Here is a 27944-nt window from a genome sequence, read left to right on the forward strand (position 1 = left end):
CATAAGAAATCAACCCACCCTCTATCAAGAACATTAAGAAAATGCATTCCTGAAGCCTTGCACATAGGAATCAGCAGTGTTTCCATAACATAAACTTTTTGTCACTGAGATGACAACGGCAGTTTGAAATAAATGGGAAATCAAAAAGTTGCCACAGCCATTATGAAAAAAAAGTTTTTAATTTTGTCCATTTATTCTTTTTCAGACTTCCCCCTTCAAATAGAACAAACAATGGCTACGACTTGAGAAACATTTTTTTTATTGTAAATAGAGCCTTTGTATAAAAAGTGCATGCGTTAGTTAAACAATGGCATTTAATCATATCACAACCAAAACCTGCCAACCAGTTAGTCAAAAACAGTGACAGTATCATCTCAAAATGCACATCAATGGACACACAACATCAGACAAAATCAGAATTTTTACAACCACTATTAAGTTGTTTTTGTTGTCAACATACAATTAGAATAGCAACAAACACAGTTGGTCCCCACAATTTCTTTCAGAAGATTTTTAAAAAATGTACTTAAACAAAAATTTTGCTTGAGTCTCCAGTTACCATCTTCTTGTTTCCTTAATGTTTTTCGGATGGATTTTACTTTTGATTATCATAGGCTTTTTGCTCCGCTGAGGTCTGTTCCCTGCTGTCTGTAAACAGAAAAAAAACAACCAAACGAAAAAACTCCACAGACTCCCTCTGATCTTGAAATTGTTCAGAGTACCTCGTTTCTGTCATAGCCTGTGGTGGTGTCCTTTCCTCAAAATCTGACAAAAATGTGCATATTAAATGTCCCAAAAGGTCTTTGTGCCAAAGTTGTTATATCTTCACATCGCATGGTTGGTGTAGCTCACATAGGTTGTTTTTGGAGGTGGCACTAACAAGAGGATAGAAAACAGCAGGTTTATGAGTTGAGATATTAGAACAGCAACAGACAACTCTCACTCTTCTCTATTGGTATTTTTTTTGTCTCTTATGGTTACATCTTCTTTAGCCACAGTTCCGCTATATATACCTATATGGTAAGATTATGATTTGAATAATTCTAACATAATTCTTGGATTCTACTGAGACCATGAGTTGTGGCTGAAACAAGCAAAAAAAATGACTGATTATTATATTCCGTATACCACTTTAATTCTTATTTCTCTTGGAAAAACTGCAAATTGAATGTTTATTACTTCTGCAGCATAAAAGAAGACCTCTTTTATCCTGTAAGAACATCAGCCTTCTATAAGGCAAAGAAATTAAAAGCGATGTGGAAGCTCCTGCTTGTTAAAGAAAGAAGAGCAATTCAGTCAGCACATCTCGAATGAGTAAACAATCTGACGTCTCATGATTTTCTGCTGATGGACTAAGAAGTAGCTTTGAAGTGTAACTCTGAGCTATAAGCAGTTTTGGCTTCAAATCCAGTCTCAGGTGACGTCTAAATAAACTCCAGCCACTTCATGTTAAATGCTTATTACTGAAGAGAAGAAAGAAACTCGTTCTGCCTCTGACATCACCTCATTAACAAAATATATATTTTCTTGCACATCTGTCCTTTCTGTTTCTAACAATAATACTTTTACCATAATTTAAAGGATAATGTTTAGATTTAACTAGATCATCTTGTTCCCTGTCTCCTCCTGACCTTTTAATGCCAGCTATCAAACACCTCCTGGTCACACTCACCACTAGCCTCCATACCCTCACAAAGCTCAGTCTTCACTTCGCCATTGGGCCGCTCAGCTGCCAGGTGTGACAGCTTGCTGGTCATAGTGGCAGCGGTGACAATGGCCTTGAAGCTGCGTTTACGTTTGGGGACGTTCCGCTCGGGGTGGAAAATGATGATGTACACCTTTGGCATATAGAGCATGCCCAGAGAGACAGAAGCACTGAGGCTCAGAGACACCGTCAGTGTTGCTGTCTGGATGTACATCTGTGGATAAAACAGAAGGAAGAACTGGCTGAGAATGAGATTCAAAGAGGCAGTACAATGACCAAGACATCGACCTCCTAATAATGCTCAACTGCGGTGCAAAGAAACTATGAAACAGCTGGTGCTTTTAGTGACCTATAATAATTCCAAGGATTACGTTTAAACAAAGTTTATATTAAAAATGGATGTTTAATTTCAGTGATCTAGTAGCTCACCCAGCTCATAATCATTCCCAATTCAGAGATTAATGTAATGTGTTAAATACAGAAAGAATGTGATTTGATTTTTTGTCATCTATTGGCTGTACTGCACAAACCAATGAGAAGCCAAGAAGGCTCGCATTAATCTAATTCAACACTAGAGTGTTTGTATTATGCATTATGAGTAAATAAGTATTATGATTACTGTAGTAACTGTCATTAATGTCCCGTTTCTCTCTGTTCAGTGACAAATCAAATTCTTCTGATCCTCACAGTTTTGGCTGTAGAGTCGGGATAGGAGGAAAAGTGTTAAGTGCGCTACCATGCCCTCAAGGACCATCCGAAGAATGAAAGAGAACCTAGGAAGAATTTTTTTAGAAGAGCTAATTATTCTGGCTGTTATAATAGATAGTTTTCCGAAGGCCTTTTCTATACAGCCTCACAGTGCGGCCTGTTATTAGAATAATTTCATAAACCATATTTTTTTATTTATTATATGGGTTAAACTTAAACGTACTTAATTTTAACATACCTGATTCTATTCTGATCAGTACTAAACAATATTTGTTATCTATTCTACATTTTTATTTTGATTTATCTTTGATTGAGAATAAAGGGGATTTACTACTAGCAAATATGGAATATTGCTATTTTAGCACTCTGATCATTTTTAACAGATAAGGCTGGATGTTGAAACCTTTCACCACCTCTCAGATGTGATGACAGGGGAAAGTCAGGGGGACTTCAATCTCTCTCTGCCCCACTTCTCTCGACAGCACTAAAACGTTCTTTTTCACATAATATATGTTTCATGCTCATATGCAAAAAATAACCAAAGCGTCCAATGATGATGTCAGTGTATGTAGAAGTATTGCTGAATGGTGATGATCTAGAAACTCCCGCTTCAGATTGGTGTAAATAGTTTTTCTACTTGCTGAACTGTATGATGTCAGTGAAAGGTGATATCTTTAATATAAGACCTCAGTCACACAGGCCTAGAGATTGCTGCCAGAGAAAAATGTGCAATCCTTGACTAGCTGAAAAACAAGGTGAAGATGTTAGAGGGTGCTGGCTATTGCTCTGTGAAATCAGTTGGAACGAGGGTACTCTTTGTGTTTACTTGGTTGTTCGTTAGGTTGCTGCATTTACCTGTGTTCTGGCATTAGCCCCACTGAAGCAGTCAACTTTTCTGCTAACTAACCACCAACTGGAAGAAACCAGAGGCTGTTCAGCTTCAAACTAAAAGCCTTATTGGTTTAAGTGGTAAGGCATAAATTTTACTTTGAATGGGAATTCTTCAGTTTCACAACTGCTTAATAATTAGTTGTTGAGTAGTCGCAGACATGTTGTCATCTCCTTGCAAACAAGTGACAGTTACCAAGTCAATAGTACGTTTTTTGCAACCAGTTTCACCCAGCAGCAAACAACCTGACAGTGGATAAACTGGTTGAAATACATAAGATAAATAAAAACATGGAGCTGAAAATGAAAACTATGAGTGAAGTAAGTAGCATGCAAAGTTAAACATACACAATACAAACTTAAACAAGATTTGTGCTTCTAAAACTTTGGCCAGAAGGGGTGAAAGAAACAAAAAACTGTTTGGCTTTATTGTGAAAATGTACAAAATGTACAAAAACCAAATAATGAATTATTTTGCACCAGAGAGTACTAATTTTGAGTTAGCTATTGAGAAAAACAGTAACTCCTGTACATTCAGGTGGATTTTATGCAGCAGAGAGATGAACTGCTGCATGAATAAAATAGGGATAGCTGAGCAGGAAAACCAGTGCAACTGAAACAATGAAGTCACAGATCAGGTGGACATCACTGCAGCAAATTTTCTCCAACTGCTTTAACTGAACCAAAATGAAACACTGCATCATTGAGCAGATTCTCGGATTTAAATGGAGAGCATCTTTGTAGTCTCAATTGAAACAGGAAGTATTAAAGTGTTCGTCTTCTCCGTCAGCTGACAGATGTGCTGCAGTCTGTGTTGGGATGAAAACCAACTGTCTGATGCAGCAAGGAAATTGTCGACTCAGTTAACCGAGTGAAAGAGAGAGAGTACAGTTTTCAACCTGACTCAAGCCCGCGCACAACACACACACACACACACACACACGCACAACACACACACACACACACACACACACGTGGGGAGCTCAACCAGGCACCAAAAAGCTCATACCTGCCTTGCAACATCTGTCACAGCACACCTTCGCTCATGCTCCCAAAACAGAATGCCACCTGCTGTTACTGACTGTTTTGACACCAACTTCATTACCATGACAACCGCCTCAAGGAAGCACAGCCGGGTTAATGGCCCTTTTAACCGATTGTCAAACTGACAGCTGGATTCCTCAGTGGTGCTCTGCTCAGCCACCAGGAAAGAGAGGAAGTAAAGGGGAGGAAGGAACATTGGCGACAGATGGTGAGTTCCGTATTTAAAAGCCCAAAACAAGTAGGTGGCAGTGATTCCAGTGATGCATTAAGGAATCGTTATGAAAATGCACGACACAATTAAAAATATAGGGAAAAACAAGTTCTTAAGTAATTTATGTGGCCTCTTAGAGATAAACTGTTACTATAAAACCAGTGTTTGAAGGTCACAGTAGTCTAATAGTAAGTGTCAGGAAACATAGAGAAGAAAGGTAAGCCAGCAGCGTACTCATAGTTACACACTGGTTTTTAAAGGAACATTTTAACGTGTAATGGCATTACAATTATACTCTCAAATATAGTCTTAGTCTACCAAACTTCAGATTTGTGCAAAAAGGATATAGGTTATCCTGTTATTAAGTCTAACAGAAATAGCCAATTTTCAGGATCAAATGCTCCCTGAGTTCTTCAAATCAAACTGAACTTGAGGTGCTGAAGGGTAAAAAGGTCTCAAATTCTTTAAAAACTCCAAAAAAAAGTGATCAGTATAGTATTTCTTGTTGGTGATAAGATCAATTGTAGCATTTGGACAAAAGAGGTCTTACAAGTTGAGCAGATTTAGAAGTTAGCAGTAAGCTACATAGTTAACGTCCTAAAGACCTTACTGTTTGCAGGTCATCTACTAATAGGAAGGTTAGTGGTTGACTGCTCCAGGCTGCATGCCAAAGTATTCTTAGGTATGATACTCAACCCTGTTGTTCTCCAATATGTTAATTGGAATATGTGTGAATGGGAGAATGAGGCATGTTACATAAGGTTCATTGAGTTCTCAAAGCAGAGTAGAAAAACTCTATATAAGAACCAGTCCATTCACCACTGCTATTACTTTGGATTTTGGAGTATCTGTGAAATTATGCTAGTTCACATGATCTGCCACTCCATGGCAAACTACAGATACATTCTTAAGCTATTTCCACATTGGAAGTAATTTGCTTGTTGCACATTGCTTTGAAGCTGAAGGCCGGTCATGTACGGACAGTCCTGGCTCCAGCTACCTGGGTAGCATTGTAATGTACTATACCATACATGCCATACCAACTTAATTTTTAAAGCACTTTGGGCATTTTCTTTGGCCTTCAGACAATATTTCTGATTGCTACAGTGCCGGATAGGACAGGCAAAAAAAAAAAAGCACTTTAGCAAAAAGTAAAAATAACACCAATTAAAAAACTATAATAAAAACAAAAACAAGCAACTATAAAACAACAAAACAAAATCGAAACAAGTAAGATCAATGTCTCATGCTGGGCTGAAAAGCCAGAGAGTTTTAAGATGAGTTTCAAAATGGACAATGTAGGTGATTGTCTAATGTGCACAGACAATTTATTCTATAATCTGGGGTCAACAAAAGAAAATACCCTCCAAACTTCTGCTTTTTGTGCATGTATGAGCAGCTGGCCAGATTACTTGACCTTGGACATGTATGTGTGTATGTGTATGAGTAAAGCAGCTCAGAGAGGTACCACAGGCCAAAACTATTTAAGGATTTAAATAATTTAAGGATTTAAAAACAAAAGAACTTTAAGAGGGATTCTAAAGTGCACATGCAGCCAATGGAGTGTGGCCATAATAGGCTTAAGGTTCACTTCTCTACACACTGCAGTCAAATGCGGCATTTTGAACCAACTGGAGATGTGAGAGGGAAAACTGTCTAACTCCAGCATAACCTCCGGAGGCCCAGCCTATTCATTTATGTCCTCTGTATGGACATTTGTTTTTGGTCAATATCTTGTGACTTATTTGAGCTATCTTACTAAGTCCTGATGTATTAAATAGAGGACATCTTGGGCTTTCCACTGATATCTCGTGTGTTTGAGTAGGCTCTTTTAGCTCCAAAGAGGCAGCAAATCACAAATAACATTAAATGGGAATATTCTTTTTTTTCTTGGTTCATATAGCACATTACAGTAATCCCACTGAGACATAATAATGTCACAGTAGTGGGTCTGGGACACAGTGTTTTGTGTTTCTTGATTAACTGATATTCTTTGTTTTAGTGTTATTCATGGTTTTGGTTCTCCTTATTGTTCTCTGTGTGTTATAGTCTTCTTTTCTATTTCTGTTAGGTTTCTGTTACTTTGCCTTCCCCGTGTTCCACGTTTCATGTCTAGTCACCCTTCCCTCTTGTCACCATGTCTCAGTGTCAAGTCTGCATTTTTGTGAATGTCTCTTGGAACCTGTTTTACTTTGACAGTCTCATGTCCCTCTCTTCTCTGCTCTTCTCCTGTGTCTCATTCCCTCGTTTCATTAAGCCGTTTTCCTCTGCCCATTGTCACATTGTTACCCCATGTGCTGTGTGCTTCCCTATTATCTTCGTCCCTAGTCTCTAGTTTCCTGGATTCCTAGTTTTCTAGCTTCCCAGTGTTTAGTTATTAGTTTTCAGTTTCTAGTTTAGGTTTGTTTTTTGCAAGTTTATTTTATGGAGTGTTTGTGCAGTGTATGCGAGTCCTGCATTTGTGTCCTTCATCCTGCCTACTACAGCTAAACATGACAAATAAAGGCATGTATTACTGTCTCCAATGTTGCCTATAGAGGACAGATTTCACCTTGGCCATGAAATGAAAGAAGGCCTTAAATGAAAGAAGCTAGACTTCACTACTGCTCCAGTTCAAACTCACCATCTGTTATAAAGCCCAGATTTGCAACTGTGGACATGACATGTAGAACCCATGGGCTCAAAATTCACATGGGGAAACTCACAGGAACTAATAGGTCTAAACACCAACACTTCAATGTTCTTTTCATTAAAATGTAAATGGACCTAATATTGAGCCCTGTGGAACTCCACATGAGACTGGGGACACTGAGTCTGAATGGACCACGTTCAACACCTCCATTGGTAAAGCTGCTACACTGAGTTGTCGGTAAAGGTGGCTGGTGCCTGTTGTGGTGGTAAACCCCGAACCAGCTGGTGTACACTAGAGGTGAAGGGAGCGATCAGGCGGAAGAAGGCATCCTATCAGGCTTGGTTAGCCTGGGGGACTTTGGAGGCAGCCAATAAAATCAGTGAAAGGAATACCTCAAGGAGCTCCTTAATAGGGCTGCCACAAACGATTATCTTTATAGTCAACTAGTCACCGATTATTTTTGCGATTAGTCGACTAATCAGATCATGTATCCATTGGACGTGAAACATACAGCTTATTGCACCAGCATGCATCTGCTCTTATATAACTATCATTAGCTTACAGCTTTAAGTGTTTAACCCTGGAGAACCCATGGGGTCAGAGCCGACCCCATTGGTTTTCTAGGGAAACCATGGGGTCAAATTTGACCCCATGGGTTCTCCAGGGTTAAGGTATGTGCTAACTAAAAATAAAGACAAGACGATAGTTTATTGAACTTTTAATGAAATTTGCAGATTGTCTCGGTGGAGTTTAATAAACTCAGCCGTCTGCTCCTTTCTATCTAAAATATAACAGGACATTGGAGTAAACTCTCAACCATCTCAGACCTCTGTTTAATCAGTTTTCTGTTTGACGATTATTCAGCTGTGTAAAAACTATAACTTTAATCTCAGCCAAACCGATTTACTTGGGAACAAATAAAACACTGAAAAAAGCCAAACAATAAAATTTTTTAAGTTATCTAAGTGACTTATATATCATGTTTAAGCTGAGTAGCAAAAGACTGCGGGGGTCTGAAATGATGTGCCGAGAGTTCGCTGTTCTCGCCGGCTCTAGCGCACCTTGAACACCGGCTAGCTATCGAGCTGGTGGGTAACAGATGTCTCTGAAAACGTCGGAGCACTTTTGCAAATATGTGATGTCTTGTCTGTGAAGGTTCTCAGTCATCCAGGTCATCGTAGTCTAAGGAGCTTGGAAAGAAAAGCGTCTGGACTTCTTAAAGTTGCTTGAAGACGTTTCACCTCTCATCCGAGAAGCTTCTTCAGTTCTAAGGTCAAATGGCCGAGAGTCCCAGATTTAAACCCAGTGGGAGTATCCCCCCAAAGAGGGACAAAGGACCCCCTGGTGATCCTCTAATCACATGAGCCAAGGTGTGAAAGCGGGTGTGGGACCTAATCAGCCAGGGTTTCGGGTGAGCTCATTGTTAAACCTGGCCCCACCCTATCATGTGAATTCCTGAGGTCAGATGGCCCAGAATGTGAGTGGGCGTTAAGGCGTCTGGGAAGGGATCTCAAAACTGGATTATAGATGGCAGACAATTGGTGTCGTAAACCACCGCCTCTGTTCTGGGTGAAAGACACCCGAAAGACAAAACTCCAAAACACAGACTTAACAACGTGGTGTATGCTGTACAGTGCAGCGAGGAATGCCCAGACCTCTACATTGGAGAGACCAAACAGCCACTTCACAAGCGCATGGCACAACATAGAAGAGCCACCTCCACGGGACAAGACTCAGCAGTCCATCTGCATCTTAAGGATAAAGGTCACTCTTTCGAGGATGCCAATGTTCACATTTTGGACAGAGAGGACAGATGGTTTGAAAGAGGAGTGAAAGAGGCCATCTACGTCCACTGTGAGCGACCATCTTTGAACAGAGGCGGTGGTTTACGACACCAATTGTCTGCCATCTATAATCCAGTTTTGAGATCCCTTCCCAGACGCCTTAACGCCCACTCACATTCTGGGCCATCTGACCTCAGGAATTCACATGATAGGGTGGGGCCAGGTTTAACAATGAGCTCACCCGAAACCCTGGCTGATTAGGTCCCACACCCGCTTTCACACCTTGGCTCATGTGATTAGAGGATCACCAGGGGGTCCTTTGTCCCTCTTTGGGGGGATACTCCCACTGGGTTTAAATCTGGGACTCTCGGCCATTTGACCTTAGAACTGAAGAAGCTTCTCGGATGAGAGGTGAAACGTCTTCAAGCAACTTTAAGAAGTCCAGACGCTTTTCTTTCCAAGCTCCTTAGACTATGTGATGTCTTGATAAACTGAGCAGATATTTGAAGTTTGCACAACTACATTCTCGCCTGAAAATATCTTAGCAGTTTATTTTGTGACCCAGAAAGAGTAATAAGAGTAATATTTAAACTAAGTAGCTGCCACCATTGTTTGAAATTGGAATTGGCTGGGCTGTACTATAAATTCTGGGATATGCTGGGCCATGAAGGATATGCCTGACCTGATTCCCTCCCGGTACGGATCAGGTAGTGACACCTTCTGTTGGAGTCAAATTGTTAAATGTTGTCATTGTGTTACTTAAAATTGTAAGTCTTAGTTCAAGCAGCATGATCAAAGACATTCTTTTGTTTCTGTTGACCTCCCCAGCCTGTTGAACGGTGGGGGAGGCTGTAGTGTTTTATTATAGGCACATCCTATGTGATGGTTCTGTTTTCTTGTTTAATAAGCTTCCTGCTTTTATGACCCTTTTGTGGGCAGGAGGTCACACAAACGCACCCCCAAACACAAACACACACACACACATGCATACACACACACACACACATACAGATGCTCGCACATACATGCACACACATACACACATAGTACCTTATCTTTTATAACCATAGGGGGTTTTACAATGGGTGGTGCTTGTGTGTACTGTAACTGTTTTCAATAAAAGGCGGCAAGCAGAGGCTGGGGTCAAAGTGGTCTGACCGAGGGCAGAAGGGCTGCTCTGAGATCCTTCCCTTGCGCAAGTAAAATCGATCGATCGCTGATTGTCTTGCTTCCTTGCTTCGTTAACGGGAATAAGTTTCTAAACCAGCGGGGCCTGTGGAAGCGCAGACCCAACACCTTCAAATCTGGGGAAATGAAGGACGCATTTGTTGGCCGCATTTGGAAGCGTCTTCGAATTTGGACAGCCTTCACATCGCTGTAACGCAATCGGCCTACAAATGCGGCCTCCGAAGGATGCGGCCCCTGAATTTGGACACAGCTACAATCTTGGAGACTGCTTCTTCCTCTTCTGGGTTTAAGGGCAGCTGGCATCCTTGTACATGCGGTGCTGCCATCTTCTGTTTCAGTCCGTTATTACACTCTTAAATCCTACTACGTATTCCTGCGTCTCTCAGGATCTTACAAAGCTTCAAATGACGCATCAACTATTAAATTAGTCGTCGACGATTTTGATCGTCAATGTAATCATGACTAGTCGACTAATTGTGGCAGCCCTACTCCTTAATCCCACTGACATGTCTTCTGTAGAGAAAGCAGAGTCTGAGGATGAGGGGGACAACCCATCCATCATGAGGAGCGAGGTCAGTGAGGAAGTTAACCAAAGCCTTGGTGGCAGGACCCCTGGGGTGGATGAGGTTTTCTTTGGGTTCCTGAAGGCCTGTAGGTCTCTCTTGGTTGACACGCCTCTACAATGTTGTATAGAGATCTGGGGCGGTACCTTTGGACTGGCAGATCAGGATGGTGTGTCCTATCTTTAAGAAGGGGTACCGGTGTGCCTCAGCTATAGGGGGCTCACACTTGTCAGCCTCCCTGGGAAAGTCTATGCAAGGGTGCTGGTAAGGAGAGTCTGTCAGTTAGTTGAACCTGGTCCCAGAACACTGGACCAACTCTTTACCCTCTCAAGGATACTTGATGGACAGAATTTCTAGGCATAGCCAAGTGGCGGAAGGCTTTCACTTGGGTGGTTTCAGAATTTCATCTCTGCTTTTTTCAGATGATGTGGTTCTGTTGGCTTCATTGGGTGATGGCCTCCAGCTTGCACTGGATCGCTTTGCAGCTGAGTTTGAATCGGTGGGAATGAGAATCAGCACCTTCAAATCTGAGGCCATGGCCAAAAGTGCTAGCTGGCCTCTCCCTTAGAGATAGGGTGAGAGGAATGGCCCTCCGGGATGGGCTTAGAGTAGAGCCATTGCTCCTCCACATCGAAAGGAGCCAGTTGAGGTGGTTTGGGCATCTGACAAGGATGCCTCCTGGGGGAGGTGTTCCGGGCATGTCTCACCGGGAGGAGGCCCCGGGGCAGACTCACGACATGCTGGAGAGATTATATCTCTCGGCTGGCCTGGGAACACCTTGCTGTTCCCCCGGACAAGCTGGAGGAGGTGGCCAGGGAGAAGGAGGCCAGGTGGCCAGGATAAGTGGAGGACGATGGATGGATGGATGAATGGATGGATGTAAATTTGAAAAATCATGAATAACAATAATAATAATTAGAATTTTCAGTTCCTGGAGAAATTGCAGTGGGATAGCAATAACACTAAGTGCATTACTCTTTTCTGGCATCGTTGTACTATACTCATTTGTATATAGCATTTGTATTCTATTTTATTCGATTGTATATAGTATTTTATTTTATTTTATTCTATTCTATTGTGTACAGTATCTTATTGATATCTAGTTGGTGGCTAAGCCACATTCATCTCCACCAACTACAGAGGACTGGTTAGCATCAGGAATTTCATCAAGTTTCATTTCAGACTGTCCAGGAACTCAGCGATGACCTGGTCTAGATCTGAGGGGAGATCTCCAAGGCTACCATCTATTGTCTTATTAGGGGCATGCCCCAAGATTGTCAGGCATACATACAAGCACATGGGGGCCATACAAACTACTGAGTACCATTTTGAGATTGAGTTGTAAAGAAAATTTTGGAAATGGACTAGGCAGTTACATAATTTTTTCACCTTGATTTTTGGGGTATATTTGAATTCACCCCCCTGTAAGTTGATTTTCATTTTAATCAAAGAGTGTGGGTCTTTTCATTTTAATGTTATCCAGTTCATATCATATTAGATATCCAACATGAATTCTTTCCTGTTAAGATATTATGCATCTTGAAAGTGTTCTAGGTTTTGTTTTGTTTTTTTTGTTTTTTTGCAGTATAAAGCACTGTGTAGTTTTTCTTTGGACATTGGCTCCTTTTTCACTCATTTTAAATCCAGTCCTTTTCAGAGGAATGCCTTTTTTCTTAGTTAACTCACTGTGTTTCCATGCTTCAATGAATCATTAGAGCATGAAAGGACAGTGAACAAGTATTGTATTTACACATAGCAGAAAAATTAGAAAACTTTTGAATTCTATCTTTAGTTACAGCCTGTTGAATCTAAGAAAATAGCAAAGATAACACATTTGTCTTGAAAGACATAAAATAGCATTCTTGCACCAACAAAGAACTATTAGCCGAACCTTGGCATATCTCACTATATTTCCCATTTTTCAAGCAAAATATAATTAAATGATTAATGGTTAGTTAATGGTGATTAATGCTAGAATGGCCTATAATTTCAGATGATGAGGTCAGTAGATATTCAAGCAGATCCTGTAAATCAACAGCAAAAGCTCTAAGCACTCTGTTTCAAACTGTTTTTTATGGTGGAGAGGAGATATCCCCTTTATTATGGTCATCTCAGGCACAGAACACAGAAGTCACACTTACCTGGTATTCTGGCATTGTGATTTTTCAGTTGATATAAAGGCAGGTGGAAAAAGAGCTTGTTACATGCAGTGAATGAATTAACAGGTTTTATCTAAGCCCAATATAAGATACATTATGATTTTCTATGAACTGGTCTTGTGTCATTTATCATTTGCGTACACACCGCATGTGTGAGAGGATAGTTAGACGTTGCTGATTTGTCTAGTTTCTATTTGGAAACGCTGTTAGATGGGTAAATATTACATAAATATGAAGTTGAATTATGCTGATGTCCACCCACCCGCTCTACTGACTGTGCTGTGCCAAAGAAGATAGGGATGAAGGCAAGCCAAATAATACAGGTGGTGTACATTGTAAATCCAATGGGTTTGGCTTCATTGAAGGTCTCTGGCACACTTCGGGTCTTGATAGCATAAACAGTGCATGTGACCATCAAGAGAATGCTATATCCCAAGGAGCAGATAAGTGATAGGTCAGAAATGTCACACTTCAGGACACCCTGTGCATTCTCAGGATCCTGTGTGCGCTGCTCCCCGTAGTCCACAAAGGTATGTGGTGGGTCAGCGGCAAACCACAGGAGGACACCCAGCAGCTGAACTGAGATGAGTGAGAAAGTGATAACTAGCTGCGAGGCTGGCGAGATGAAGCGTGGTGCTGTCACTGCCTTCTTTCCCTGTTCGAAGATGCGGTGGATGCGGTTAGTCTTGGTGAGCAGCGCGGCATAACTGAAGCACATTCCAAGGCCCAGGAAAATGCGGCGGAAGGAGCAGACGACAATATCAGGAGCAGCAATCATGGGGAAGGTGATGATATAACACAGGAAAATACCTGTCAGCAGGACATAGCTCACTTCCCGACCTGAGGCACGCACAATGGGTGTGTCATTGTAGCGAATAAAGGTTACGATGATAAAGGTTGTAGCGATAATGCCTAGGACAGAGATGAAGACAGGCACCACTGCCCAGGGCGAGTGCCACTCTAGCTTGATGATGGGGATTGGTTGGCAGCCAGTACGGTTTTGGTTGGGTCTCTTCTCGTAGGAACAGAGTTCGCAGGTGAACTCACTGGCCTGGAAGTGGTATCCCTCGCAGCGCTCACAATGCCAGCAACATGGCACACCCTTTACTACTTTCTTCCTCTCACCAGTGCGGCAGGGCAGGCTGCATACTGAAGCCGGAAGGGACAGGTCCCTAGTTGTCCACTGTAAGGCCTCCATCTAAGGAAAGGGAATAGGAAACTAAGCACTCTGTACCATCATAGTTGGGTCTAAATCAAAGTTCAAATATATTATAGAACTGCACACAGCAACAGTTTTTAGATAGAGCTAAACAGAACACAATCAAATAAAATACTGATTCTTCTTGATGCTGCGAAGAATCAAATTGAGAAACACAAAACTCTTTCTTTGCGCTTGACTGGGGAGCATATTTGTTATTTTCATGTTTTATACCCCTTGCAAGTTAGCGGCCCTTACATTTAGATGCAACTGATTGGTCCAGTGCCCGATGACCTTGTACTCTGCCACCGACCTGTTGTTGATCTGATATTGGAAGATGTCATAGCGTCCGGGAGCATCCCCATTCTCATTAAAGATGACTGGAGTCCCAGCACTTCCTGAACAAAGCAACAAACCAACAAAAAAGAGCAGAACAATCTGTTTTCAGAAATTGATGGAAAAGGGAAACACAAGATAAAGAGTTATCCTAATACGTGGAAAGAGAGGTAAATTTGGAAAGAGAGAGATATCAGATTAAATTTAAAAAAAGGGTATTGATAAAAAGTGCTAGAAAATACTCAAGTTTAAAATAAAAAACTTTTAACTGTATATTTATTTTATAATTTATATGCACATTTTAAGGAATTTGGAGTTTAATGTTCTCCAGATGTCCTGATTGATGATTTGCTGATGCTCACAAAGTAATCCATTGTAACAGGAATTCGAATACCACTAATTATTAGCAAAAATTAAACTAAAATCTTAGTAGCCTATTTTTATGTCAAAAGATTTTGTTTAATCAAATGTAATTCTTATTCCCGCTGTTTTAGACTTGGGTGCAAATCGCTCCAGTGCAAACTGGAGGTCAACGTCTGATGAAGCCAACAGAACAACATCATCAACAAAAAGCAAAAATGCAATCTTGAGACCACTACACCACTTGGCTATGCCTAGATATTCTATCCATAAAAACTATGAACATAATCAAAACAATGAGCAGTCCTTCAACACACACCAGAATAAACTTACTGCCAGCAATAAGAACCAAGCTCTTTACAGTTGTACGAGGACTGAATGGCCTGTAACAGCTGGCCCATACTCCCATTCTCCATACTCCAAAAGCACCCCCTACAGGATATCTGGAGGGACCCGGTTAAATCCCCTCTCCAAGTCCATAAAATACATTAAGCAGGCTGGGCAAATTCCCATGCACCCTCGAATATCCTTGAGAAGAGAAATGCTATGTCCACACGTACATGGGTATTTTTGAAAACTGATATTTTCTGTTTCCGTTTTTAAAAAAAAAAATCCCGTCCACACGTGCAGTTTTGAAAAATATCTCCGCCCACATGTAAAAGCCAAAAACGCAGTCAAACGTTGTCAAGAACATGCCAAATCCTAGCCGTGTAGAAATGTTGGCCAATCAGAAATCTAGAAGCCTGGGAGGGTTTTATGCAAACCTTAAGTGCTTCTGAAAAGTTTTTGTGTTTTTCTGGAAAGGCAGCTAATTTTGTGTTACTTTTCAAGTGCCTTCATCATTTCAAATGTTAATAACCAAAAACAGTATTTTGGCTGGAGTAGGAAAGAACAAAATGCATACAGCATGCATAAATTTTAATTTAAAATTTTTTTAATTTATTCAAAACCGATGACGGTGTCAGCATTGGGATTTAGGTTGTGAGACCGTCTGTGTTGAATGTGGAAGTTCACTCTGACGCCTCTGTCTTTCTAAATAGAGGGACAGTAACTGTGTGTGTACATGTAAGCGTGTAAAAACTGCAGAGTCAGATTAGTAGCAACAGTATTTATATTTTATATTTTATTTTATTTAGGACAGTGCATGTTAATGAACATACATGTAAAAAAAAATTACATGAATGTAAACATACCAGATTATAGCCAAGGGCTAATTTCCATCTGTTGTCCATAAAACATAAAAAAAATAGTGTCTATATCCGCCATTGTAGAAATTAATCTCATGTAAACAATAACGTGGCGCACATGTAAAAAAGGTACACACCTTTGATGTTGCATAGGTAAATCTCCGTTTTCCTTGTCCACACGCAAACACAAAAACAGACTTCATGACTTCACGGAACTCCTCCCACTCCCAACTTTTTGCATCAGCAACACTCTACTTGGCCTGCTGTTAGGTAACTGTTCAGTGTCTCTGAAATCCCACAGCCTAACCAAGACCGACAAGACTCCTTCTTCACTCTAATGGCTCCCATTACTTTCTGGTTCTGGGATTACCACCATGACAAGCACAGGCAACCTTGCAACTGTAGATCCTTGAAGTAGCCTCAGGAATGCACATGCAGAACAGGCTTCACTCGGACTCAATGTTCCCAGCCTCACACTCAGAATGCCATTGAAGTTCTGTTGGAGGTGGAGGTTGAAGATCTTGCTGGCTGGGGCCTCTGCCAGACATTCCCAGCACACCCTCACTATACGTTTGGGGTCTGTCCAGCATCTTGCCTCACCACCTGGTGTTTATTAGTTGACAGCTCAGCACCTCTCTTCACCTGAGTGTCTAAGACATACAGCTGCAGATCTGTTCCTATCCCTGGAACTAAGGGCTGAGCCCAACTCCTGAAAAACAACCCCATACCACAATCCTCTCTCCACCAGCCTACATACTTGCAACAATGCATCAGTCAAATGCCATCAGTCCTTCAGACAAATGATGTTCTCCGGGGGACCATCAAACTCAGACTTACATTGCACATAGTCCACCGGATTTCTAAACAAAGAAGCGTGATTTGTCACTCCCAAGAGTAAGTCCCCTGTGGTTTAGAGTCTAATGGCTTTGTGCTTTACAACACTGCACCACTTTGCATTGTGCTTGGTCATGTAAGGTTTGGATGCAGCTGATGGGCCATGAAAACCTTTTCCATGAAGTTCTGTATGCACTGTTTTGGAGCTAATCTGAAGGCAACGTCAAGTTTGGAGGTTGAAAGCGACTGACTTCGGAGATTGCACCTTGGCATCCACTGACCCAATTCTGTGATTTTGTAGGCCACTTCATAGCTGAGTTGTTGCCATTCATAGTTGCTTGTAATATGAATATACAAGTATAAAGAAAAAAAACCTGTTTTGACTGGCACATTAAAGCACAATTTGTAAACCCAAATGCTAGATCCCACATTTTATACATAAGGAAGAGCATTCAGAGTCTTGGTTAATCTTGCTAAACCCCTAAATGGATTCACTCTATTTTTCTTGCAGCCGCTATATTTGCTGTATTGTGGTGTTAGCATACAGTTGAGCTGGATTACTTGCTGTGGGGTAAATAATACTGGGGACTCGAGGCACATTAGCTTAGATGTGGAAAGAGGAAGAGCAGAAGATAGAAAGCTAATTTGCAGAACATCAACAACAAAAGAATTCACATTCATAATAAAGTGAGTGGGTGGCAGTTTGATTCGATGCTGTCCTGATTTCTTTCTTCAGCATGAATAAAAGTAGTCCATAACACATCACTACGGAGATGAATCAGCACAGCTTGCCTCAAGATGTACAAACTCCCCTCCACCACCCCCTATCTCCTCCCCCATTTCACTTCACTTCACTTCACTTCACAGACTCTGCTTTGATACAGAATTAACATCCTGACTTCACATCACTTCAAAACATGATAATCACAATAACTCACTGGTGACCTCTGTCATTTAACACAATAAGAAACAGACTACAAATAAACATTCTGTGAACAAACAAAAACAACTTGTACTATTGGTTACACATCAAATAAGACAGTTTTAATACTAGAATGTTGAGTCCAGATTGGTTTTCTATGAGTTTTGGTAAGTTTTTATCAAGTGACAACTAACTAAGGTTTTAGATCTCAGCACTTAGCTATTACTTTGAATCAGGTATAACTGTAATGGTGGAAAGTTCAAAATTTTTGATGCATCAGCTCTATTATACATTCAATAAAAATCAGTCCATCATATCAACACCAAAGTGTTGATGGGCATTGACACATGTAACAAGATTTATTTTTAATAAATTAATCTCTGGAGAATTTGATCATAAATGTTCATTAAAGAGGTCAGACAGCAACAGACCTGATACTGTATTAATTCTCCTGTACAACCTGGATCCCACAGGACCACATCTTTTTTAGTACACTGCCAGGAAGCACAGTGCAGCAAGGTATCTGGATTTTATGGAACTGCTACAGCTGAAGCTTGCCAGGTCGTCCATTCATCTGCGTGATAATGAGTCTGAACCTACATATTCACTCTGCTCGTATTTCTACATCCTTGCTCTGACTCTAATGTGTACTCGTCTGCAGCTTTCACATTTGTTCTGCTACCTTCACACGACATCCTGAGCCACATCCACTTCAGGGATGGCCATGGCTCAGGTGGTAAAGCATGATCTTAACCTTTTTTTTCCTGCTAGTCTTTTCAGATGTCTTGATCTCAAGACATCTCTCAAGATGTCTTGTTCAAAGTAGAGTATAAAGAATTGTATTTTAGCTTAATAAAACTGAAGAGAAGCTGACGTCTGTCTCAACTATGTCTGCTGTTGAGATTAAAAGTCCACTAAAACAGCTGAATTATTTGTTTCCTCCTTATGCCTTGCTTTGCACTTTTTTTGTGAAGTCACAGCAGGAGATGCACTTGTCACATATTCATCAGTTCACTCACTTAAAACATCTCTCCCTCCCCAATCCAATCTGATTGCTGCTCCACAGGGTCAATCACACTGCTTTAAAACATCAGAAAGGCCTTATTGATTTTTAATAAGCATCCAATGTCCAAATAAATCTGAGGGAATCTCCCTGACCTCTCCCTCTTTCTCCCTCACCCACTGCTCTACTTTGCTTAGCTAAACGTGTTCAAACAGAACGTTGGTACAAAGGCCTCATACAGATGGCTACATTGCACTGAGCACTAACATTAGGACAAGTTTTCCGATTAACCTTCCTCTAAAAATAAGCACGATGAGCAGACGGTTGAATTGGCCATTAGCCCTCTGCCTGGCCACAAAACACCACTTTGTCCTGGATTGTAGCATTGCATACATGGAATTATGACTAACCACTCTCCAATATGTTAAGAGATGTGAAGCATGAAGAAAAACATAGAAGGAGATCAAATTTGACTCATGTCAGTACAGCTGAGTATACTGCTAACAAAATCATACCAGAAAGCCTCAAACATGTGTGATATGAGTGTTTGTGTGTGTCTATACTGCAATAAAAATAAACTAATTGAGGCACAAAGCACACATGGGCCATATACTGGTGAGCCAGGATTAATTGGTGGTGCATAATTGATGCTGCAAAGCTAAGCTGAGTTGATGTTTTCAGAGGCTGCAGATTAATTCACAGTTAACCTATTCAGTTCAACACTTAGGATGGCCAATTTGGGGCTTGACCAACAGCTTAAAGATGCAAAAAGATTTAATTTAGATTTAAAGATTTAAAATTTTTTAATTAGATGAAACAGAACAATACCTTGGAGAACCATTAACCAGATAACAGTTGGAAATATTTGCTTCATCAGTGATCTGACTGGTTTATGTTTAACAGGTTTACTTAAACTGATATTACCCATGTAAACCTGCCTGAAGTGACATCTACAAGTTTTCTGGGTCCCCTCCTCGATCACCGTCAAGCCATGGAGAAGGCGTGTTCTCGACTCTCTGGGGCACAACCCCGGAAGATCACCAGCGCCAGTTCAAGGGGTGCCGGATCGAGGCAAAGGATCACCCCGTCGCCAATGCTCAGAGGGTCAGGGATGCAGCAGCCAGGCAGATGTAGCCAGGCCCTGGGGAGGAGGAAAGGTGGCTGTTGGAGCTTATTGTCTTGGAACAGCTCAGCAGGTAGGTGCAGTTGCTAGTGGAAATGAACCAGCGCTGGCCGGAAAAGGCTCCTCAGTCCACCTCTGGTGTCACAGACTACCACGGAGCCTTACTAACTCATTTTTATCTGTTTCCCCTCCTCAGGTGCTGGTGGCTACAGGCGCTTCACCCATTTCATGAGGAGTCACACAGATGCTGGGGCAGGAGTGCTGGGGGTGTCTGGGATATCTCTGCAGGGAGTGGCCACTGATAGAGGTGGGGCTGATGTTTTACATCTTCAGCATCCCAGCATGTTCCCCCAGTCTGGGAGGGACATACAATGTTGAACCCAAGACATTTTTGGAGGTATAGCGTGTGGAGATTCTTTGTGTGCATGGGGATGTTGGGGGCAGTTCTTAAAAGCTGTTGGGAACTGATATTCCAGGTGGTTCATAAAAACCCTATGGCTGGAAATACTCTAGAGGAAATAACGGCAACATTTTAAGGGTGGGCATCCAGGGGGAGGCTCGCTGATAGTGCACATCCTGCCCAGAATGTCAGCTGGTGAGCCAGCAGCCATTGCACATTTGCACTCAACCTTTAGTAAATGTCCCATTTGAGTGCATTGGCATGGACCTCAGTGCTGCATCACTGCAAAAAGTGTAGCACAGGTGCTGTTTCAGGTCATCTCTCCAAGTCCTGAAAGAGATACTAACTGACCAGGGCACCTCGTTCATGTGCAGGGCTGGACTGGGACAAAAAATCGGCCCGGGCATTTTGACTAGAGACCGGCCCACCAGGATAGAGATTGAAAATGTGACGTCATTCAGGGGTAAAACCGCAAAGGATTCTGGGAACTTGTGGCAAGAGGTACTAGCGCACGCAGGCTTTCAATTGAACTCAGTTACACAGCGATAAAAAGAAACCCAAAAAATGGCAAGAAGCTGTTGTATTATTAACTGCACTAGCCGGTCGCATGACAGCCACGGGAAGCCGACGGGTAAAGAGATCGTTTTTTTTTTATTGGATTACGTCGTTGAAGAGAAATTGTTTAAGCCATGTTTCCGAAGTAAGAGCCGACGGATGGTCTGGATATACCAAATATAACGTCTCAGAACACTCCAGCTCACATGTTAGTCTGCTCCAAGCATTCCCACAAAGGTCAGTGTTTTGTAGTAGTTAATATGTCATTTTTCTTAACATAATTGGTGATATAGATTACAAGCAAGTCTGGCGCTGAACAGAAATTGTCGCACTATGCTCCTTTGTTTATTGTGCATAAATAGTGAATTGTCCTGACAGAATATTGCATTTCGCTTCTGTTATTACCATGGTACATTGACAAAAACATATACTTTTATTCACAGGATAAAACAGTTGTTTTGTATCACTAATTGTCCAGTGCGATTACAGCATACAATATTATTGTCACTGCTACATTTCTGTAATGCGTACCAGAAATTATTTCCACTACTAATTAATTACCGTTGAGCTCAAAGGTTATATTAATAAACGGTTAACGAATGTGTATTTATGACGACGATTTGTGAGACTGGTAAACTTACCTTTGTTTGTACGATGGTCTTTCGTTCTACACAGTGCATTTCAAGGTCCTGTATCCATCCGTTGGTAAACTGTACCTGGGCTTGTTGCAGTGACCTGAAGTTACTAAAAACTTCATGAGTGTATGCACTCACTCCAAGAACCGTATAATTATAAATCTGAGCGTGGTGAAAGTTGGGCAGCACGCTAACGTCTTTTGTCCACTCTGTGTGCTCGTAAGGGTCTGACCCTTTCACTCCTTTGATTTTTTTCCTCATATCTTTTCTTTGCCTTTTCGTCGAGTCTGTCTTTGTACGGACCGGCATTGTTCTCCTTCATTTTGTACATTCCTTTTTTGTGCGGCAAAGAAAAACCAAGAAGGTATTGGAACCGGAGAATGAACGTTTTGCGGTGCTGCAAATGCTTGCATTTGATGCGGTACTTGGATTGTTTTGCCACGAGTTCCCGGCATGCAATGCGCGAAAGTCACATGATCTGTCAATCGCTATAGGAAAAACATAAAAACAAAAAATCGCCAGCGGCCCACCGGGCAAATGCCCGGTATGTCCAGCTATGTTCATGTGTCACACATTAAAAGAGCCATATGAATTTTTGGGTGTTAAATCTGTTCGGACCAGCATCTATCACCCTCAGACTGATCATCTGACTAAGACATTAAAATAAATGATTTGTAAGTTCATTACGAATCATGAGGTGGCTGTAGCTCAGGAGGTAGAGCAGGTCATCTAAAAATTGGAAGGTTGGTGGTTTGATCTGCAAGCCAAATATCCTTCGGCAAGATAAGTTCCGGAAGTTGCTCATATGAATGTGTGTGATTGTTAGACAGAAAGCATTTAGGTAGAAAAAGAAGAGACAAAAGTGCTTGTGGGTGTGAATAGGTGAATGAGGTATTAGTATATTATAGGGCTATATGGTATAAAGAGCTTTGAGTACTCAGAGTAGAAAAGCACTGTTTAAGAACCAGTCCACCCACGAGGAAATGGGACCACTGGTTAGCCCCTATTTTGCTGGCTGTACGAGAGGTGCCCAAGGTGGTCCAGTTGGCCAGGTCTGGCCAGGTCTACTATTGGCCAGGTCTCTCTTGGAAATGAGATTTAAATCTCAATGAGACTTTTCACCTAGATAAATAAAGGATGAGTTGAAGCCACCATGTTGTCCTGCTGTTTTGAATACAGTTGCCATGATGGACACCACTGTTCTGGCTATTCAGACTTTATGTACATGGCTAGAGAGCAGCCAAATATGTAATATGTAGTAGTATTGTTGCAGTTACTTATTATCAGCAGATTAGACCCTGCTGTCTCCAGACAGCTGACAATAAGTCAGCTAAAGTTGATGGATTTTTTTTATCATTATTTTTACCACTCAGTTAGATATTTCACAGTACTTTTTTGTAGGTCCTAGCACACACAAGGAGATGTTGTTTGCTTGAAAAACATAAGATAGAAAGACAGTAAGCAATCTAAATATCACTTTCCGTTTGAAGAAAAACTTTTTTTTGCTTTAAGAGAACCTGTGTTCACCTAATGGACATAAATTACTTTACCATGAAATTACATAGTACTTAAAATAACTTAAGGCGTATGTAAAATTACTTAGGTCATACTTAAAACTTCTCAGGCTGTACTTAAAATAATGTATGCTGCACTTAAAATTACTTGCAGTACAATTTGTGTCTTCTTCCCTGTAAAATACCTAGATTTAGGAAAGATTAAGTCACCCCATAATGCAGCCTCTGCCCGAAAAAGTACAGGGTGACTATGATGTAAGATGGAAAAATATTTGTTTTTCTAGTAATTACTATGAATTTAAAATGTTGTTAAAAAAGTTACAGGGTAACTATGCCCTACATCATGGATCACATTATAAAGTGTTACCCTAAAATAACTTTAACATAATAATACCCACTTGATGTTCAAAGTGATGAATTGCAAAACATAAGCAAAGTTTTTATGATAAATGTCCTTAAAAGGGAAACACCAAAACTGGTGCTCAAAAAGATATGTAGATGTACACATAAATGCATTATTTCCTGAATATGCTTTATTGTCCTGAATTTCTCCACTGTTAAATTTTTTATCTGGGTTTTAATCTAAAAGATGATTGGTTTATGTTCCTACCTTTAACCTGTTTCTGCTTCTGTCCTTATTTGCCTTAAATTACTGAACATAGTAATGAACTATAGCCCTACTAATTTAGCATTTAAAAATGACATGCGGCCTTCAGCTCAGCCTTCACTGAGCTCAGATTAACTGTTTTGGCCCTAAGGGTGAAATTCATGACTGTTTATTTATGTTTAATTTCTTTGCTTCTGCTGTGGAAATAACAGCAGCCTTGCACATTCATCAGATCCAGTACAGAAAAAATGAGCCCCAGTGAGCTTAGCACATCAGCCACAGGATCTGCTATGGCTCCTCCTCTCGCTGTTTCATATTTGCGTCCCATCTTTGCAGAAATTTATTCAAATTAAACTCTCGTCTTCCAGGCGGGGGATACGAAGTAGGGAAAAGAGCATTGAGAAGATAGGTGCTATGAAAGGTTTGTATAAGAGATCAGCTTCTGTCTGAAAATTGAATTTAGAGGAGGCTGTGGGGTAAGGAAGAGATACCAAAAAGAGAGAAAATATTTGGTTTTTTTTTTAATCCATATAGAAATGAATTTATTGAGTGATTTTATTCAGATTCAGTGTTGTAATATCAGAAACTCTGACCATAACCCTCAGTTAGATTATATTATTTGCTTACATTTTGCTGAATATTGTGTGCTTTATCCTCTATAAACAGCCCAACAATGTATAGCAAAACTCTCCCAGCCTCGCGGGATAGTTTTTCCTTTAGGCCTATTCAGGTGTGGATGGCTTTCTTCACATTATTTTCAGGTTTTAAATCACAGTTTGGTTAGGTAACAGAAATAATTGGTTAGGTTAAGGAAAAGATCCTTGTTTGGAGTAAAATCCTTAAACCATTAAGGAAAACTATTAAAACATGTCTAAGAGAGCCTGTCTGGTAGAAGCTCAGAAGGAAACTACTACTATTTGAGACGTTGTGGTGTCTGAAACTGCTTACAGAAACTAATCATTCTCTCCCTTTTATTATGACTTGTAAATTTCTGATGCTGTTTAGTGCAGTATTTTTAGGCATTCTTTCTCTCAATTTATGTTATGCCATGCAGATTTGCCTTTAAAATTTTATTTGTACTGTTGTTTAATGACATTCATTCTTCTTGAGAGAAATATGGTTAAAGAAATCTATGAGCTACTGTCACTAGTCACTTTGTCAAAAAGTATGTCTATCCCATAGATGAGGGTTTGAAACACATGAACCCTTCTCTTGATTACACTCATTTCCAACATTTTCTCCTTTTGGTTACTTTGCATTACACAAAATGTTTCTCATGTGACCCAATGACCATAAATTAAGTAAGCTTAAGACTATGGATGGATGGTACAAAAACTGTTTCATTGAGATTAGATAAACCGAATCAGCTAATTTTTAATTTAATTTACTTTTTTTAATAGGAAATAAAAATTGAATAGCAGTGGTATTTCCAAGTCACCAAACGATTCATTAAGATGTAAAATCATGGGAAAAAGTTGTTTACATTCACACCTGTGATTGAAGATTATGTAACATAACATAAACAATTATTTATGTCATGTAACAGCAAATAAAAATATCAAATAAATATAAATAAACAGCCATGGTTCAATAGCTTGTGAATTGAAGCAATTGGAGTAAATATATTTTGTTTCAATTTCATATCTCTCTTTGTCAGTTGCTCACATTGTTTTGATGAATTTTGGCACTCTCTTCTTTAAAGTGTTGCCTTAGTTCACCGAGGTTTGCAAGCATTTGTTTATGCACAGCTCTCTTAAGGTCCTACCACAGCAGATTCATCTATGGGGTTTTATGTAATTTATTCTATTTCATTCAATATAATTCAATTCATATAGCACCAAAATATTACAACAAGTGTCTCAAGATGTAATATACTATAAGATAAAGATTCTACAAGAATACAGAGAAAACAGAGAAGACCCCAATAATCAATTATTTTTAACTTTAATCTCAAAATTTTGACTTAATTCTCAGATTGATCAATAATATTTATTTTTCTTAATGTGGAATAATTACTCTGTTGTAGGGAACTGACCATTCTGCTCTAATTATGCACAAGGTCACTAAAATAAAAGCTTTCCTCATAGTCCACTAGTAGTTCACCATGGCAGAACCCTGATACAATGCAGCTCTCGGCTATAATAATGCGCACACATTTACCAATCAAGACAAGTCGGTGACAGTCATCAATACAACACTCATGTTCACTGCATATTCACTCAGAGATAAAAAATTTGTCAGTGTTAGTTTAGATCCAGCTTATCAGTAGTAGTTTGTTAACTTCCCACAAATCCCATTCTAACCTGACTTTTCCGTTATCCACTTCTGCACACTAAGCTCCCTCTTATCATTTTCTAAGCAGTCGTCAGTCTGTGGATCTCCTGCCCCTCAACTCTATATCACCACTGTCAACTGGCTCAGTCCCTACCTCAGCTCTCACCTGCAGCTCACTGGCATTAACCTTCATACTATTATTAATTATCCCTTGTTGCTAAATGCTATTGTTCAGCAGGCTAAGCAAAAAGAAAAAGGAAAAAAAGAATCAAATTAGTACCAATTTTTGGGTGAAAATTTTGGTGCCAGTGATCAGAGGAGAATCACCAGAATGCTTCAAACTGATAGGAAAGTATTAGCAACTCAAGTAACCAGTTGTTACAACCGAGGTATACAGAAGAGCATCTTTGAAAGCGCAACACATTGAACATGAAGCAGAAGGGCTACATTGGGAGCAACTGCTGTCATTCAAGAATGAAATCAGACAATAGAATATTGGAAAAATGTTGCCTCACCAGCCTGTGCCGCAACATTTGGATGGTATAATCATAATTTGGTGCAAATACCATAAAAGGATGAATGCTGCCCATGAATGATCTGCAAATTATTTGATAAATTTCAGTGTTTGTTAAAAAACAAGACAAACACAAAACAAAAAACAAAAAAAAATTTAAATGAGCACGGAGGTCATTTTACTAAATGACCTATCTGACTATTTGACACAGCTGACCACACTATTCTTCTCAACAGACGCTAGCCTAGGTGGAGGGTTACTCAAATTGTGCTCATCCTAGTTATCCAGTCTCTGCGGACAACTTTATCTTAACTGCCCCGACAGGGCTCCTTAGATCTATGTTGATTAATTTATATCACTTGCCACTTGACCATATAACCTAATTACAAACACGTATTATAATTGATATGTTAGTGACTGCCAGTTGTATGTTTTGTTTAGACCAGGAAAAAAAGTCTAGACTCCCAGCCTCACTGCCAAACTCCAAGTCCTTTTTATTGTTCCTGATCATATTACTAATTGTGTCACTCTCCACCTTGGACAACGATCTGCAACAACCTGGGCATTTATTTTGGATCCATCAAGCATATGAAAGATTAAAAATAAGGTCAGACTGAGTAACATAAGTGAACACCTTGTCCATACCTTCATGTCCTCCCAACTAGATTATTAGAACTCATTGTACACATGCCTAAAAGATGCGACTATGTTCCACTTATGTGCATCAAAGAGACATGATGTAAAATGAGTATATCTTTGTACTCATTGTACTGCTATTATACTCCCCTTATTTTGTACAAAACCTAGTATAAAACATGGCAGCAAGACTATTGACAAGCACTTGGCACAATCAAAAACATTACTCCAGTTCTCACAGAATTACACTGGAGTGCCATTCACTACAGAATCCAATTTTAGATTTTACTGATTACTTTTAAATGAGTTCATGGGTTACAGCATCTTATACCACCCCCAAGCCCCTTACATGGGCGAATCGGTTACAGGTTCCTTACAGTTTCCACAGTCCAGAGAACCTTTGGGATGTGGTGGAATGATAGGTTTGAATCACAGATTAAATTGCTGGATAGTATCATCTTAAAATATCTGAAAAATGTTCCCAGCACCCCATTGAATCTGTGTCACAAATAATTAAAGCAGGAGTGGATCCAGCGCAGCGCTAGCAAGGTGTGCCTCCCGTAGTTTCCAGTGAGTTTATTTGAGACTTTATGTCAAGTTAAAAAAACACATCTTTTAAGAAATTTGTGTGCAATTTAGTGAAAGTTTATCTTGTTATTAAGGTTAAGAAAATACATCTATATTATGTGCTTGTGTTTTGTATTTAACAGTTACTGTGGAAGATGAACACTTCACCTTGAAAAAAGAAAATAACTTGTCACATTTAGCTCCAGCTTTCAGCAGGAGGAAGGAAAACAATAATAATAATAAAAAATATCTGTGATGTCTACATTTTGCGTTTTAAATGAGAGAAATTCTCTTTATCAAATGATAAAAAGGAAGCCAGCCTTGGCAATAAATGTTGGTTTTAGAACTGAGAAAGGAAAAAAGCTATTCTGTTAAAGTTTCAGTGAAGTCTATGTAT

General features: G+C 40.1%; 1 protein-coding gene across 3 annotated transcripts in view; it reads right to left on the reverse strand.

Annotated features, from left to right (window-relative positions):
- Nucleotides 1–216: 216 nt before the first annotated feature.
- Nucleotides 217–27944, reverse strand: part of LOC134631096 (metabotropic glutamate receptor 8-like) — a 127587-nt gene continuing 99859 nt past the window's right edge. For 2 of the 3 annotated variants that reach the window (XM_063479077.1, XM_063479075.1), the window contains exons 8-11: nucleotides 14339–14478; nucleotides 13145–14080; nucleotides 1673–1919; nucleotides 217–875 (exon numbers count right to left, since the gene is read on the reverse strand). In XM_063479077.1, the coding sequence (XP_063335147.1) occupies nucleotides 826–875; nucleotides 1673–1919; nucleotides 13145–14080; nucleotides 14339–14478 (1373 nt within the window). In that variant the 3' untranslated portion in view covers nucleotides 217–825. Of the gene's footprint in view, nucleotides 876–1672; nucleotides 1920–13144; nucleotides 14081–14338; nucleotides 14479–27944 lie in introns of those variants that run through there. The other variant, XM_063479078.1, reaches the window with a different exon arrangement.

The sequence above is a fragment of the Pelmatolapia mariae genome, linkage group LG7, assembly GCF_036321145.2.
Source record: "Pelmatolapia mariae isolate MD_Pm_ZW linkage group LG7, Pm_UMD_F_2, whole genome shotgun sequence".
NCBI classification, from domain to species: Eukaryota; Metazoa; Chordata; class Actinopteri; order Cichliformes; family Cichlidae; genus Pelmatolapia; species Pelmatolapia mariae.